The sequence below is a fragment of the Chiroxiphia lanceolata genome, chromosome 1 (genome assembly GCF_009829145.1).
Source record: "Chiroxiphia lanceolata isolate bChiLan1 chromosome 1, bChiLan1.pri, whole genome shotgun sequence".
NCBI classification, from domain to species: Eukaryota; Metazoa; Chordata; class Aves; order Passeriformes; family Pipridae; genus Chiroxiphia; species Chiroxiphia lanceolata.
The window spans coordinates 106,524,028-106,541,035 of record NC_045637.1 but is presented as its reverse complement, the minus strand read 5'-3'; the positions used below and the strand labels follow the sequence as shown (position 1 = coordinate 106,541,035).

General features: G+C 39.3%; 1 protein-coding gene across 17 annotated transcripts in view; it reads right to left on the bottom strand.

Annotated features, from left to right (window-relative positions):
* Window positions 1–17,008, bottom strand: part of ARPP21 (cAMP regulated phosphoprotein 21) — a 196,569-nt gene that overhangs the window by 67,887 nt on the left and 111,674 nt on the right. For 13 of the 17 annotated variants that reach the window (XM_032703240.1, XM_032703338.1, XM_032703320.1 and 10 more), the window contains 4 exons: window positions 10,374–10,482; window positions 8,493–8,594; window positions 2,145–2,182; window positions 53–112 (listed from right to left, as the gene is read on the bottom strand). In XM_032703240.1, the coding sequence (XP_032559131.1) occupies window positions 53–112; window positions 2,145–2,182; window positions 8,493–8,594; window positions 10,374–10,482 (309 nt within the window). The remainder of the gene's footprint in view (window positions 1–52; window positions 113–2,144; window positions 2,183–8,492; window positions 8,595–10,373; window positions 10,483–17,008) is intronic. The other 4 variants (XM_032703346.1, XM_032703353.1, XM_032703361.1 and 1 more) reach the window with 2 other exon arrangements.

Below are 17,008 nucleotides of genomic sequence, written 5' to 3'. Positions count from 1 at the left end.
AATCTCAAGTGAAAGTTACTGGGAAATGAATATTAAATAAATTCATACAAACCTAAACAGCTGTCTTTTCTTATGGGTATCATTGCATATGCTACTGTCTTCCAACAGCCTACTGAAAAATGAAAAGAAAGATTATGCTAACAAACATGGTAATTCAAATTTATCTGATCTGTAAATCTATATTAGATTTCTAGAAACATCTTCCAACTTGTGCTAGATTCAGTTTAAAAAAACAAGGCTAAAATTTCCCCCTCCTCCCTCTCCCATAACTGAGCACAGTCAACTGAACATAAGAAACATCAGCCAGGGAGGCTGAAGGCCATTTAGCATTTCCTGTTAGCAAGGAAGGTAATTCTCAGAAGCCAAGGAACCATATATCCACATCCAAAGGAAAATTCATAAAAATATCACTTAATAAGAACATAAAAATGCAAGCCAGCAAAATACTGTATATGTGATTTTAAGTACTTGCTAAGTCGCTTGGAAGTCTCTGCAGCTCAGAGAAATGCTCAGGTTCTCTGACAAAAAAGAAAGGCAAAGCACTTAAACCCATACCTAACTTTCAACATAGCAAATCAACAGGATTGCTCATGTGTGCGGAGCCAAGTACAAGTTCAAGTGCTTCACCTGATCAAAGGCTGTAGGGCCTTTGATCAGCAAGAAAAAGCAGTGTTCTGAGGAACGCAGCTGAAGCCTCCCTCAGGACAGCAACAGTTCAGGCAGTACAATTTGCAACCTGGCCTTTTACTGGTCTCCACTTGGGTATGCATCCTCACACCAAGAGAGCAGGTCAGTCAGCTCATGGGTTTGAGCACAGCAAACCACGTGTAAATACCAAAATTGGCCACATTCTCCTACACAGGGGAGGCCTGGCTATGGGGTTCATGTTTTATCCCATATAGGTACCCCCCCTACCCTCAGCAGCACAGCCTCTGAGGGCTTTTCATGCTGACCTGGAAATGTGAACAACTGTGTCATGTTTGTTGTCCCAATCTTTCCTAAAAGGGGAAAAATAGGTTTATGGTAGCATCTGGTTTTTTGCTTTTTGGGTTCCTCTGTTGCAATTTTTATTTTTTTTTTCATAAAACATATCTCCATAGTCACAACACAGAAGAATCTGTTGAGAAAATATCCTTGGCTCTCAGAATATAAAGTGGTTAGATAACAGTACCTATGATCTCCTGAGAGCCCTCCCTCATTCCACTTACAGAACTGTCCATCGGAAAAGCTGGTTTGTACCATTACTGTGGAGTCAACTTTTATGGGAACATCTGAGAGGTGTAAGGATGGACAGAGAACAAAATACTATGACAGACAGCCTCCCCTTCTTCAAGGGAGTGGTAAACAGTTCTAAAACCTTCACAGGACAGACTCAGGCCAGCACTGCCCAAATATTCATCAGTGAAATTCCCAGTTTTGGTTAAAATCCTTATGGCAGCACAGTTTTTAAGATTTTCAACACAGATAAGCAACTTATGGCTGTTATGGAGCCAACACTTCATACTTCATAGATTCTTAAAAACAGTTTATTCTTCCCTTTAAGTGGATTTAACATAATAAAAATAACATTCACAAGAACTATCACACAGTAATGCTAAGTAACAGTGGGCTCAGATATCACCATCTCATTACTACACTGCAGCAGTAAAGCAGATTCAGCCTGGGGAACTTGAGAGCCTTCAAAAGCAACAAGTAATGTCAGCATTGCTGCTCAGCCCCACAGGAGAGCAGGTTAAACAACAGAAACACAAGTCTGATGTTTCATAAATACCATCATCCAGCCACTGCTAGAGTGCTTTTTAAAGATCAACAAGTTAAATTCTAAAGGCACCCCAGAGACACAATGGTCATTCGAAATGAAAGCTTAGGTGGGCTCCCCTTCTTTCGCACAATCTGCTTTTTAAACTGAAATGCAAAGCCTCAGGAAAGCAGTAATAGTAACACCTTATCTGCTCAGATACCATATTGCAAGGTAATCTCTTTTACTCCCTCTTAAAGCATAAAACCACTTCAGATAATATGGATTAAAAATTTGCTCAATAGTCTTCACATTAGGATAAACGACTATAGAACTATAGATAGATAAAATAATAAGAGAAACAGCTAAATTTAACACACACACACACACACAAGCTATTTTTTACCTGTTTTCCACAAAAAGGTTTTCCTGGGAGCAAACTGACTGAAAAATAAAAAAGGCATTGTATCAGACGTTCTAGATATGCTCTGCTGTTCCAATTTCTTCTTGATTTTAGAATTACCTCCTCTGCTCAGGCTTAAGGGGATTTCAATTCATGCATCATTTGCATTTGCAGAAGACAAGAGGGGAGAAAAGGTCAAGAATAAGGTCAGGCCAGTAAAATAAATTCCATGCATTACAACACATTGCCAAGGAGGGGTCTCAGTTTGGAAACAAACTGAAACTTCTCAGTTGTGGGGTTTGAAGAAGGCAGTATGTGCAAAATACTGGCAAGTTGAAGGGAAAACCCATTTTTCCTGCACAATAAAAGGTTCCATAGGTCTGCCCTACCACGTCAAAGTAAGACTGCAGGACAGCACAGAGTTGCAGATAGAAAGGACAAATAGAAGGAAAACATGCAGAATTGACAAAGTTCCTCAAAGGGAGAGCAGCTACTGCAGTTCTTAGAAATAGTGTGTGATTTCGCATTTTACAGTTGGAGAGGGAACACTGAGATATAAAGTGATAATAACCTTCTTAATAATAATATTAATACCAATCACAGTCTATCACAAAAAGGTTCCCTGCTGGAGGACTTAGATTCCAAAAAAGGTGAAGGGCTCAGAAGAAGTAAATCCTATGGGTATGTGTATAATTCTTTTAGCATTACTTAATTTTTATGCAGAGAAATGAAGCTGTACTCAATTTTCCATGAATAATTCTCCCTCTTTGATTTTTTCATTTCCCTCCTATTTCATGTTCACTACACAAAATGCCTCATAGCTGTCACTGGATTATATCTCGATGAGGTACAGAAGAAAGAATAGTCAGTGCTTGCACTGAATTTAAACAAAAGGCAGGCAAAGGGAGGAGGGCATCAGAGATCATGCCCATTACTTCTGTAATAATGGGATTCAGCTCAAAGAATAACGAAATGCCATCATTAGCTGTGTCAAATTTGAATGGTATGGGATATGCACAGATTTTGGATGTTTGTTTTGACAAGGGTGAGCTAAATGACCTACTCAAAAGAGAGTGCTGGCCAACACTAGAAGCAACACCCTGTTCATTCTTAGTGCTCCACCAGATGCCTGGACAAAGTTTTCCATTGGCACCACAGCCAATTTACAAAAGCAAGGAATTCATCCCTGAGACGACAATGCAATTTCTCATTAAAGCTTAATTCACCCACCCAGAATCCACATTAGAGAACATCTGACAGCTCCGTGGGCTTCCCAGGCAAGCTTCCACCCTGCACTCCTGCTAAACTTGCAAGGCTCTCGGCTGCATCAGTGGCAAGTGCATCTCTCCTTAGCACAAAGCCTCAGGACACCAGGAGCAAGTTTCTCCATCACCAGGGACCAAAATCCACCAACTACAGTAGACCTAAAGTTTCACCCCAGGCTGAGAGAAGACAAAAACTGTTTCATCTAAAATCACTGGGATCCTTCGTACACCTACAGCATTGCATCTTCTCTTGTTTTATGTACCTTACCAGGTTTCATTAACAAATGTAGCTGTGCAGATTTCAGCATAGTCTAACTACCCACAAAAGCACAGTGAAATCACCCATGGGCTTGTACAACACCAACTGTGGGGACATGTCTTCATCTTGAGGTGCCATGATGGGCATCTGTGCATTGACTTCACTGCAGACAGATTCCAAAGCAGCATTACAACTACTCTCACAGAAAAACCTTTGCTTAGAGTACTGGTCTGTGTACCCACAAAGTTACAAAAGCATGTGCCTGTCTAGATTAATTTAATTTTTTTGAAGTTTTTAAAGAGACTGCAGTGTAAATCAGAATAAATATTTGGGATTTATATTTTATCAAGCAAATGGAAAAGTCTGCTTCCTTTTCAGTGTCTTGATGGAAACTGCTATCAACTGCATTATAGACTTAAAGACAGAGTCCATAATAACTCCATTTGTCTTCCTGGTTGACGATGCTGGCAAAGGGCTACACAGTCCCTGGAAACTATTTTTCAGTATACAGGTGTGAGGCTGAGAAGCAGAGAAGACAGGCACCTTTTTATTACGTTATTCTTACTGCTAAAAATCAGATGGCTAAGCAAGTATGGATAGCAATTGAGTTACTACAAGGTCAGGACTCACTTTCCAGATCTATAGCATCAATAATGCTCAATTTAAAGCACCAGGAAAGCTGAAATACACAGCATAGCTGTTGTAAAAAAAAAAAATCCTTAAAACACTTGGCTTTTGTATACCCATCAAACACACTGACAACAAACCTACAAAAGAAAAAAGTTATTTAAGATTACCTATAAATTAGCCTCCTTGGAGACCTCTGCATGCAAGATTTCCATTAGGGTGCTCTGTATGACTAATTGTCATTTATGAAATAAGTATTTCACTTTTCCAATTTCCAAGAACCCTTTAAAGTCTCAACTGAAAAATGTGCATCAACTCTACCAGTGCATTGGGTATACGGGGTGTTGCTGCTCATGTTTTTAATTACATTAGCCAACATAGATAACTGTTAACATGCAGCAATATCCTGCAGTGGATACCATCAGTTAATAATTTTCTTGTCAGTTAACAAGATGTGATAAATCTCAGGCTTCCAACTAATACTTATTATTTGATCTGCAGCCATAAACAAAGGTTCTGTACAGCAGCAGTACAGGAGTTTTAGTACCTACAGGTTTATGGTAGCCAAAACCAGTTGTGACTTTGATTTGTTTTTATTAATTTTATGCCTTCTTCATCCTAACCTTTTCACACTAGAAGGACAGGGCAGGCTGAAGCCACCCCTTCAAGTATTTCTTTTGGTTTTTTTCTGTGATAAAGATTCTCAGTGTTTTCTTAAGTAGAGGAATCATGACTTACTTTATCTAAAGGATCTGGTTCTGTAGAATACACTCCTTAGTCAAAAATAGCCATTACAATTAACAACAAAAAATAAAAAGCATGGTGTATTTCCGTTAATAAATTCCATGTGTACCATGGGCAATTCTACCATTTGTGTAAGTAAGAAAACATCTACATTTTTCAGTGAATACACAATGATTCCCAGAGAATACATTTATGAACACTGAGTGTTCCTAGCATGATTCTGGCTCATGAGGTTATACACTGTGTTAAACTTGAAGAATGAAATTTCCCCCATGTAATCTGATTGCTAGTCTTTAAAATCAATTTTCTGCAGGCTTAAAAGCCAAACATCGTGTATCATTCATGCCCTCATTTGAGATTCTCTGTTAAATCTACACACATGGAAATACCATGACATAATTTTTTTATTCCTTTAAGTTGTTCTTTGTCCTTCTTGGACAAATACTTTACAATTTCCTAAAGGCAACTAAAGCAGTTCAGACAAGAAATCTCTCTGCAAGACCCAGATACTCCAGGTCCTCTGCTCCAGTGCACTTGGCTATAAAGTTCATGAATTGTTGTAAAACTAAATTTCCAATAAAAACATGCTTTAAAAAGAAAAGTTGCAGGCTTTGCAGTTAAAAAGTAACCTTGAAAATAGCTTTGAGCATAACAGAGTTCAGGTAGCACTGTCTCACTCTTAGCAGCCTGAAAAACTTGAGGTGCACTTTATAGTTCTTATTTCAGTGAGCTGGAACGATTTATTAACTATTTATTTCTTCACCTATCCTTTTATTAAGGTATGACATTAACATGCTTCTCAATCCCTGCCACTTGCTATGACTCCTTGCTATGACAGGATTCATTAAAACCTCCAGCTCTCCTTGTCAAAATTTATGATAGCCAACACGGCAGATGGAAAACTTGCCAGAAAGTATAATTTAAACTGACTAATATCAGACTAATCATCATAAGGACTATCACAATGATGGCATTACTCATGAACATATTTATTTTGCTAAAACCTTCCCACTTGGAAATGAAGAGAGCTGGTGTACGAGAGTACTGCAAGATCAAAGGAAGGACAAGTCAGCTTTGTTGGTATGTGGGGTCCAGGCTAAGACATTTTTCACAGCATTTGAAACATGCATAGAATTTTTTGCCCCTGTAACCAGACTGCCTTTTCCTCCTAAATTTTGTTCAAAGTTCTGACTCTTGGGCTGATATGTTATCTAAAGAGTTTTGGGTACCTCAAACATGTTTAGAGAGGGGGTGTCCGATGCAACAAGTTATGGCAGTGATCTAGACCTTCATGGCTGCTCTTTGGAGACTTCATGCAAGCTCTCTTCGTGCATACTCCAATTAAAAGTGAAGTATCTATAATCCATTTCCTAAGGTTCATAAGTAAGGCACTGATAAAGGCTTGACTACAGCAATGAAAACAGTATAGAGGCAATAAAAATACCACTTGCTTAATCCTTTCCTCACTCTCTTTCTACGTCTGTAATTTACAGGGTGACAAGGCTTAGCTATCTACCTCACATAAACCTGGGGAGGACTGGATTAATTAATGATTGCAGAGGGCATTAAAACTTCAAAGTCATATGTGCAGTGAATGATTATCTATAATAGGAAGCCATTTCTCTCTTTACTAAAATTGGGGAAAAAAACATTGTCCACCACCACAACCACTGACATCATCCTAAAACACCTTGTATCTGTAAGGAGTGCACCACTCAAAAAAGCTTAGCTAAGAAATATATTCCTCATAATATTAATTGTACAGCTTGTTGAAATTAACTGCACTATGATGCTCACTAACACCTGCAATTGCAGAGAGAGAGAGCAATTGAGTGGATATGAGAGAGAGAGGGAGAGATATCTAACATTGCTCATCTTTAAAAATGCTCACTCCCAATCCATTTAAAATGCCTGCCACAAACCACACTGTTACTTAGGTCCTGCCACTCGAAGACGCTAACCCGATGGACCACAACAATCTACTGCTGTGGGCAATTAAAATGCTCACTGCTTGCCTGTTTTTAAAACTCAGATATCTAAAGACAACAGCAGCAATACATTGTGGAGCCATTTCACAACACTTTTCCAGACACCTCTGTTTCTCGGCCTGGCATTTCTAGATGCTGCTTGTGATAGAAACAGTACTATTTTGGCAATGTCCGTCCATACTTTTTTAACATTTTGTTTCATCTGAATTCTGCTTCAAAACAAAGATTTTTTGGTTTTGCACAAGCTCCTTTTTAATATGTCAAACTCCAAAAATTTCATATAAGAAAGAGGTTGCAAAGAAGCTTTTGCAGCTTTTTAATAACTTGATAAGTCTATACCATGTATAGACTTTGACAGATCCACATGCTGAAAGCAAAACATAAACTGATGGGCCTCTGCTTTCACTGGAATTGTCTCGGTCAAGAAATAAGATGTGAAGCTAAAAACAGATGTAGCTAGCTATTTACTAAAAAGTAAAATTACTTAACACAAGTGACACAACACACACCTTAAAAATATACAGAGTATTCTGCTAGAGAAAAATAATGTGGATGTGTGCAATTCCAAATCCAAATAATAAATACTATTAGCCCTGCAACATATGAACAGTTTTAATTTAAAAGGACACTGCCAAATATGATTTTCAAAAACAGTTTTAATTGGGTTTATTCCCATATTTCTAAGTGGCAGAACTGCCACTGAGATGTGAGATAAAAAAATTACAGTATTATAGCCAATTATGATTTTCTTCTTTTTTTCAGGAACATCAGGTATTGCTCACAGATGTTTCACATTTAAATGTTTTCCTCTAGAAAACTACCTAGCTTTGTAAGTTCTGATTTTTCTGTAAGGGCAAGAATTAAGACGTCTGTTTCATTTTATTCCTTTCAGAATATAATCAACAGCATGACCAACTTTCTGATGGCAGAAATACAGTTCTTTAATCAGTCATTTCAAAAAACCAGTGCAACTTCATGTTTAAACTCTGCCTTTTCTTTGTTCTCAGTGTCTTGGCCTACAGCACTGGTCCGAAGAAACAAAAACCATAAGGAGGCTTTGTGAAAGGACACTTTATTTCAAATGAAATATAAAATAACACAGCTATTTGAAATTATTGGGAGTGTCCATTTAAATCACTGCTCTTTGGTTAGCAAAAGAGAAGGAAACAAGAAGTAAACCTAGACAAAATGAACATTCAAAGAAACAGGATAAGCACTCCCCAGACAACATGCTGGGCCTGATCCCTCCTCTACCCTTCTCCCTGCAACTCTCATCATCTCATTCTCCAGAAGCCAATCTCCACACCTTTTAAATTCCTCTTGGACCCTCTGCACTAATCTGCTTTCCCTGCCACCTTCAGCTCCACAAGGCAAGCTCAACTGCAGTGTTGTTGTAGGAGGGGGGCAAGACTGTCTGACTACCGGGCGAAGGTATGGCACTAAAGAGGCAATTAAAACAACTACTCACATCTTGTGCAAATATTCTCTCCCTCACTCTCTGATACTCCTCTTCTCTCTCTTCAATTGATTTACTTCGTCTGTCATCTCTAAATGGAAGAATTCTGTTTTGCTGAGCAGAAAGAAAACCAGGAGGATTATATAAGTTGAGCTGTTAAAAACTGCCATTAAGTAACTGTCATCTGAGAATAATAAATGTTCACTTAAACAAATGAAGCACAAAAATGATAGCTGTCACTCCTGCACGAAGAACCCTGCGAGACTGGGCACTTGAGGATTTCCAGTTAGATACTGCATATGGGTTTGTAGAGCAGGTGGCCAAAATTAGGCTTTCTGCACAGCTTTTGGGGACCTGCCATCCTAAAATCGAGTGTTCACACCCCAAGTCTAAGTGCCATTGTTCTCAGCTGCTAACATTTCTGGATTCTCCTACCAGCTGTGAGGAGCAGGAGGGCAAGAAGTGGTGTGCCACCTACAAAATCAAGGAAGAAAAGAGGGAAACTAGGCTGCAAGAGCTAAACTCCAAACCCTAGAAGAAACCCACAAAGTCTGTGTGTACAAGTCCCAGATATTCAGGATGACAGTTTCAACCATTTTCACACTGTAAGGAATCCTCTACTTCAGTTTTGCTGGGTAAAGAAGGGTCATTTGTGCCTCTTGGTAATGGCTGTACCATGGTAGGAAGAAGAGAAAATGACCCCCTGCCAGGAAATGCTTCATTGGCAATTGGGTTTCAAGTACTGCTCCTTCTCCCCCTGCACACCATCACTTGGTCAGATCGGTCATGCTGCTTTTCTTTGGCTGATCCCCATGTTCACCACACCCTGAAATTGCTTGGGGTTTTTTTCAAAACCAGCTTGGATGCAGCACAGCTGGCAAGGCTGCTATGTAAACTGAAGTCAAGGAAAAAGAAGGTGCAAAAGGGGAAAAAGGAAGGGAAAAATCAGTCCTTTACTGAAAACATGAAGGAAAGTGGCAACAAGAGACTCCCTGGTAGGTCCCTCCACAAATATAACCTAAGCAAAGAAAGCATATGCTGTCTTCTTACCTGTGATAATTTTCTCATAAAAGCAAATCATGTCAGAACCCTTTCAGATTATTTTTTTTGTTAATATATTCCACATACACAGCTTGCACTGGATTGAAACAGCACAACACCCGCTTTTAAAGGCAGCACAAACACACACATTTCCCTGGCGCTCCCTTATTCATCAGGCTCACCTAAGGTAAGGTAGTGTTATGGTACAGGCAACACAGAGGGGGAACGTCTGCCACAGTACATGCACAAGCAAGTAAGTTACACAGACAGTAAAAGGTGGTGAAGGCACTGGAGGAGTAAGGGAAGTAAAAGATGAACCTGATTTATTTTTGATCAAAACATAATTTAGGAAGGTTTAAAAAAAAAAATCAACCTAGCCTCACCATCGCATGTTTATTTGGGACTTTTTGTTTGTTTGTTTGCTTTTTTCCCCTCTCCTCTTTTATGGGCTACATCAGGTTATCATTGGTCCATACTGAAATCCAACTCTGAGTGGGTACAATGGAAGGAGGGAGCTATAGGGAGTATAACAACTGCCATAATTAGGCAAGACATTGAGAAATGCGACTCACACAGCCTTCCACGCAGCCCGGAGCCACCGGCATTCCCCCTCCCGTGGCATGCAGCAAGTCCTGCGCCAAGCAAACCACCCATGCAACCCCACACTGAAGCGGCTGAAGCGGCCACGCCGGGGCTTGATGCCACCCATGGTGGTACGTATGCCAAAGGAGGCAGGGAGGGGGCAGGAGGGTAGGGGAGGAGGAGAGCAACAACAAAAGAACAACAATAACATCAGTCAGCCCACCTTCAAAAACAGAACAAATTTCAGCAACTCTCGAACCGAGAACCAACCTGATTGTCTTCTTTATCAATACTAGAGTTATCTCGCTTCAAGATAAATCGCTTCTGGGATTCTTCACCTTTTTCATCTTTTAAATGTTCAGAAAACCTTTGCTCTGGTCTGCCAGCAAAGTAAAACATAGCAATAAAAAAATCTTTCTTTTGGTTTTGCTTTGATCTTTATTTCTCAGTGCTCTTTGTTTTCACAGAGGCATTCAGTGCAAAAGCAGTTAACATTTGCAGTCATGATGAGATGCTGCCCATAGCTGTCTGAGGCTGCTGTATCGCTGCTAACTGTTATTGCTATAAATAGCTTTTGTTGTTGTTGTGTAGCAAGGAATGGGAATCCAAAGTCTCAGTCACTGAAATATTTAGACTCTCCTCACTGTGACTGAAGGACAGGGAAAACAAATTACCATACTGTATGTTAATTTGCTTCCTTCAGTAGCTTGGACCTCCGGCAACACTGCCACTTAGTGAAGCTTGTCCATCTTTATAAGTAAGGAAAAAATTGGTAGAAATTTTAAAAAACAAAACACTCAAGAGTTTCCTCACTCCTAATAAGCAAAACCAGTAAAGGGAGGGACTAGTGATGTTTTGCTTAAACTAAATTTTACCTCATCAGCATTATGTGAGAAAAATACTACAGAACAAGCATAAGAGTATCAATCAGTTCACTGATTTAAATTCATACAGACATTTTTTCATTTATTTTAAAAGCCAAGCCCCACTGGTTAAAAGCTTAACATTTTCAGGTTTGTAAGGTGGTATGATGCTGTTCCATGTTCTCACCTTGTACAAAAACCAGAATCATATATCCCCTCACCCCGTGCGGAAAGAGAATTTTAAGAAGCAACTTTTGCGACTGAGTTGGTCACTGCCAATGCCTCGTAGCTGTCAATAAATGACATTCTGGCCTGCACCACTCCCAGAGCCAAACCTGTAATATTTTCTGTTCAACCAACATCGATAGGGTGACCAATGGCCTCATGTACTGAGCTAAGATTCATACACTATCACCCAACTGAGGGGCTGCTAATGCACAAACTGTTTTAAAAACAATATATCTATCAAGGAACACAAGCCTTATGTAACATGCTGAAAGAGCTGCCAACATCAGTACTGGAAGGAAGAGCTCATGTCTAGAGACCTACACAAACAGGACAAGAAGTTTTCACTGGCATTAACAGAGCAGTGGGAAAGAAATCAAAAGGTAGAATTTAAAGAAGTCAGTGATTTTGTAAATAGAAGTCCTCTACAAACTTTAAAAGAAAAACCTCAGCCTCATCTTATTTCACAACAGAAAATTAAACCAGATGTGTAAATCAGCCACCATTTTGTTGTTACAGCATTATGGATTTCAAATTAAAACAGAGCACATATTCATGCCATAATTGCAGTCCATATCAAATCATTATCAGATGTGCAGAAAACATTTGCAATAAACTGTAAGAAATTCAATATTAACAGACACCAGCTATCCTGCCTCTTTTTCTCTATTAATTTAGAGGATTCCCACTTCTGCTCACAATTTGCATTTTTGTGACAAAGTGACAAAACATACAGTCCCCATTTCCACACAGTTTGACAATTCAATAAACCTCTGTCCACCATCCGTAGCTGCTAGGACTAACATATAGGGCCCAAGTCAGCAGACACTCTGGATGCCCTACTAGCCTTCTTTTGGGAAAACCCAGAGGACCATGGCTCTCTGCATAATTTTCTAACCTAATGGGTCATTCATTATGTTTCCTTATAAACAAAAAGGCTAAAAAGCCCCATTAATGGATTGCTAGGTGGGTTGCTCTCCCTTTGCTCCCATTAATGAGCACTATGCCTGCACAGCCAGAAATGAAGATTCATTCACTCAAATATTCTGCTTTGACAGAACTATCTGAGGATTGTTATTTTTCTGGTTTTACATTCTAAAGCACAAACAAAATGTTTGCAATTGTACTATCAACATAAAATTTAGAGGTGTAAATTATCTGCTGAGCAACTAATAAACTATATACCAACCATAATAAATAAATGATTTTAAAATCTGAGAAAAAAAATTAATCAAAAACTAGAGAGAAAAAGCTCGAAAAAACAATTTGAAAAAAATGCCTCCTCCAACTACTAACTTATTTAAACAACAACATGATTTTCATACTTCATAATTCATTATTAAATCCCATTTTCACTTCATTTGCTAATTATAAAATGTTTCCACTTGTCATAAGAGAATAGGAGTAGCATGAGATCAAGCCACAAGTCAAAGCTAATGATTCATTATGTGCCTGTTAATAAAATTAATCTCCAAGCCCAGCAGGTGATTAGTCTTCGGTTGTGAAAAGAAATTTGCTTGGGCAGAGAGACTCTGCGAATGCGCAGAGCACTACGAAGCACCGGGGTATTATCAGCACCATGAGAAGGTCCTCTCCTCCCAGTTGTCACTGCAGCTCTGGGTCACTGTTACCAGTGAGGCTGCAAAGAGCATGATCAGCTCAATTAATAAGGATGCAAAGGCAGAGGGAAGGCTGTCAAGTGAGAAATAGGGTACCACAGCAACAAATTTCTTCAGGCACACCAAGCTGCAGGCCTCCCTCAAACACTAAAAATCATTAGTCAAAAGAAATATAGACTATTTTAAAGATATCTCTGCAAAGGTTTGGGTCTGCTCCCCTGATGGAAGTGGAAGTCAGTGCAAGCTCTACATTCCCAGCTTTACAGTTCCCTGTAACAGTATTATGCATTTTCTGTAAGGAAGCAGAGACCTTGTGGTTATTCCAGGGAAATCTGTTACATTAGTTTATGAATTTGCAGGTCAATCTGCTTAAAAATGAATAAATTAATATGCAATTTTGAGTAAGATGCAGTGTAGTGTCAATATACTACACAGTATATAATTACAGTAATACAGCAGATACAGTGAATTCATCTCATGTGAGTCCTAAATTATTAACTCTTCTGAGATTTTTTAGCTGATATTGCCAGTAGCAGCCAGCACAATATATAAAATTGTGTTCATGCACGTAAGAAAGCAAATTTATCAAGATTATTTACTGGCATACATTAAGATCTTACTGTAGTCAAAGCATGGTTTACAATTACTGTTACAAAGCCATTAAAAAGAATCAGGAACTGATTCACTATTGCCACACTGGATACCTAGATTACATCTTCAAATCCTAACTAAACCTCAGCTTAATTTTGAAAAATGGGATTTCTCTTTTTGAAGAGACACTGAGAACTTCTGAAGGCCTTACAGCTAACTGAAGTACTCTTCCCTATTTAGGGATCTTTCAAATAACAAACAAACAAAACCACAAACAAACAAACAAACAAAAACCCCTATAATTTGTGGGTTTACTGTGGCCACCTCCATATACTTGGTAACAGTCATGTGCAAGGAAAAGGGCATGCAAATGCATGTGTACAAGGAGTGCTGCGTACCTGTATGACAGGATTTCATTTAGCCCATTCAGTACTCCATTTATCCCCCGTGTCTGGAATCAGGGCAGCACTTGAGAATCTCAAGCCCTACTACTCCAGAAGAAACTTTTAGGTCAATAGGATTTTTGCAATTTGGGGACTCTACTGAGAAACCAAAAACCATGACCCAGTTATATCTTAAAGGCTCAGAAACCAACATTAAGGGAGGGGGAAAGCACATAGGCTAAAAAGATGTTAAGTCTGGGGTGTTTCTTTTTTTGTTTGGGTTTTATTTAATATAACCTTTTGATCATCCAGATTTTTATTGCTTGATGGTATGGGTGGAAGCAAAACATCTGTGCCCTGAAAATGCAGCTTCACAAAACTACAATCGCAGATGAACTCATTTCATATTTCCTAAAAGTTGTCAGGTAGCTCAGTTAGTCATCTTTCTGGCAACGTGGTTCAGAAGAAAACACACAGCACATTTCTTCCTTCCCTGTAAAGCTTTTCATCAGGCATTACAAAGGTTAAAGCCCCAGAGTTAGTGCTCTTGGGCACGCATCCTCAGGCAGTTGCTTACCCCCCTTCTGGCCCCCCTTCTCTCTCCTTCAGGGAGCCAACTTCAGTAGGTGTCCTGCAGCACCCAAACATTTCACCATGAAAAGCTTCCCAAAACTCTCTGAGTACCCACAAACTTGTGCAAAGTCTGCTCCCATCACTAAAAATCTTTGGAAACCTTTTCCTAATCTGTTTTCTTCCACAGTGAAAAGAGATAACTTTCTGGCAAGTGATCAGTTTACCCAATGACCAGATACAATATGTAACAGGCACCGTTAGCTCTACTATCCAAGTTTTTTTCCTGATTCAGGAACATTTCTACATACTTCTGTGCAATATCAGGTCCAGACCTGGGGAGAGTACCCAGGTAAAATCTCACAGCAATTTTCTCATTTCTCGTGGCTGTGCTCCTCCTCAGGTTAGCCAATGATCATTTCAACTCTTTCAGTCTCATTTTTGTGTTGAGAGATCATTTGAAGATATGAGTGGAACTTATTTCTGTGCTTGGAATAATTTCATTGTGAGGGTGACCAAGCACTGGCACAGGTTGCCCAGACAGGTGGTGGAGTCTCTATCCTTGGTATGGTCCCAGATATCGTCTTGGGCAACTGGGTCCAGGTGGTGCTGCTTGAGTAGGGCTGGGTTGGACAAGTCAACCTCCAGAGATTCCTTCCAACCTTAACCATGCTGTCATTTTTTGAAACACTGAGTCAGATATATAGTAACAAATCCATAGCAGAACACACCTCCATCACTACCTTTTAGGTGGTCTTTGTGTCTGTTCTTTCTTTTGCAAGTTGGTCATTACCGTTTGCCCTTCCGATTTTATAGTTCCTTAAAAGCCATCTGCAGCCCTTACTTAAGCAAGGCCCCAAAGGCACTTTTTTGAACTCACTGCTTACAGTGAAGTCTATATTTCGGAAATGGGAAATATGGAATAAGTAGCAAAATATTTCTGTGTGTCAAAAAGTAAAAAAAAAAAAGGGTTTTGATAGCATTATGTGATTTTTTTTTTCCTACTATCATTACAGTGATTTTAATGTGAGCTACTTCCATTCACTTGAGTTCTTCTCAATTTATCTCTGGATGACAGAAAGCAGAGTTCACGCCTCAGGCATATTTTTTTACATGGACTCTTTCAGGAGAATTCCCCATTACATGCTCATTTAATGCTTTTGATTCTGAGTCAACTCTTGCAAATAGTAAGGAAAAAACTGCAAACCCTAACTACCTTAACCAGGTATCCCCTATTTAATTAAATTACAAATTTTAAAAACATATTGCAAAATGGTAATAGCTATTAGGATACATGACTAGGGAAGGAACAGGGCATTTCCTTGAGTCTGCCAAGCCAACTAATGCAGTTTCATAGACCTCTATTTGGACAGGAGATAAGAAATGAAATACTGTGGGGAAAAAATCTGCACTCATTTAAAATAAGTTAATTAGCTTATTAAAAATTACTGGCTAAAAATCAGGAAACACAGATACCACACCAAAAGGACAAATGGGAAGAGACAAGCATGAGCTCTGAATGTTACAGTTCTGCAGATTCAGTCACTGCATTAGCAGAGCACACAAACAGTCTGGTATTGTCAGGGCTGACTTATACACAGCACATAAATCTTTATTATGAGGCATATGTTTCTGACAGCACCACAGGCACACAGGCTGTTGCAAGACGTCTTTCAGAAGAAGCAACAACCTCACCATGTGTGGAAAAGATGGGTTTGGCAGTACAGCACCTGATGTAGTTAAAAAATCTAGCAAGTGCTGTAGTGTATATCATCTGCAAAAGCCAAGCAGCTGTCTGAAAGAACAAAATACAGGAATGCAAGTTCAAAAGGGGAGATCGCTGTGGTATGCAGGAGCCAAAAAACCTGAACTTTGCGTTTGCAATCCAACGTTCATTTAATGCACGTAACAGGGAACAGCATGTTAATATTCCTCTCCTGAATAAGTGGCAACACAAAGTCAAAAATAGGTAGGGTAAGGGGGCTAAGGACAGGAAAAACAGCACCCAGGGTACTCGCAGAATCGTCATCTGGCAAACAAAATGAATAATCAACAAAAATGATCTTACACAAGGATGCCATCAAGAGAGCAATGGGATGGTGGAAGCCAGAGAGAAGCACTGCTGCTGACAGGATTCAGAGAAGTTGTGAAGATTTAGGGCACTCTTATGCAGGTGTTCTGATGGTTTAACATTGTTTTCCTGTTATTTGCACTTGTCTTTAATTAAACTGACTGCTCAGTCCAACACCATGTTAGCCTCTATTCTGAAGGCAGGCTGTGACACAGTATGGTGGCCTTTCTTGCTGTGCTAGTTTGTGAATACCTACTACATCTGCCCGCTGTGTGTTTTTTTTTTGGTTTTAGGTTGAAGGCTCTCCTAGGACTCTGCATTACTACCCCAATAAAACTACGCAAGCATTACTGTCTCTTTGCTTTACCTCTAGGGCCAAAACTCTATTATTTGCACTATCAATGTCTGTTTTGATAATAGAGGCATAGGAATGTATTCTGAGAGTTTGAGAATTTACAGAACTTGGAAGCAAATATTATCATTGTCAAAAGCCCCCAACTTAATGAAAAAGGCAGAATTCCAGCCCTACAGGTTAAATTATTTGATTAAATTCTCTCAGAACAACGTTTTTCAAGAATGAGAG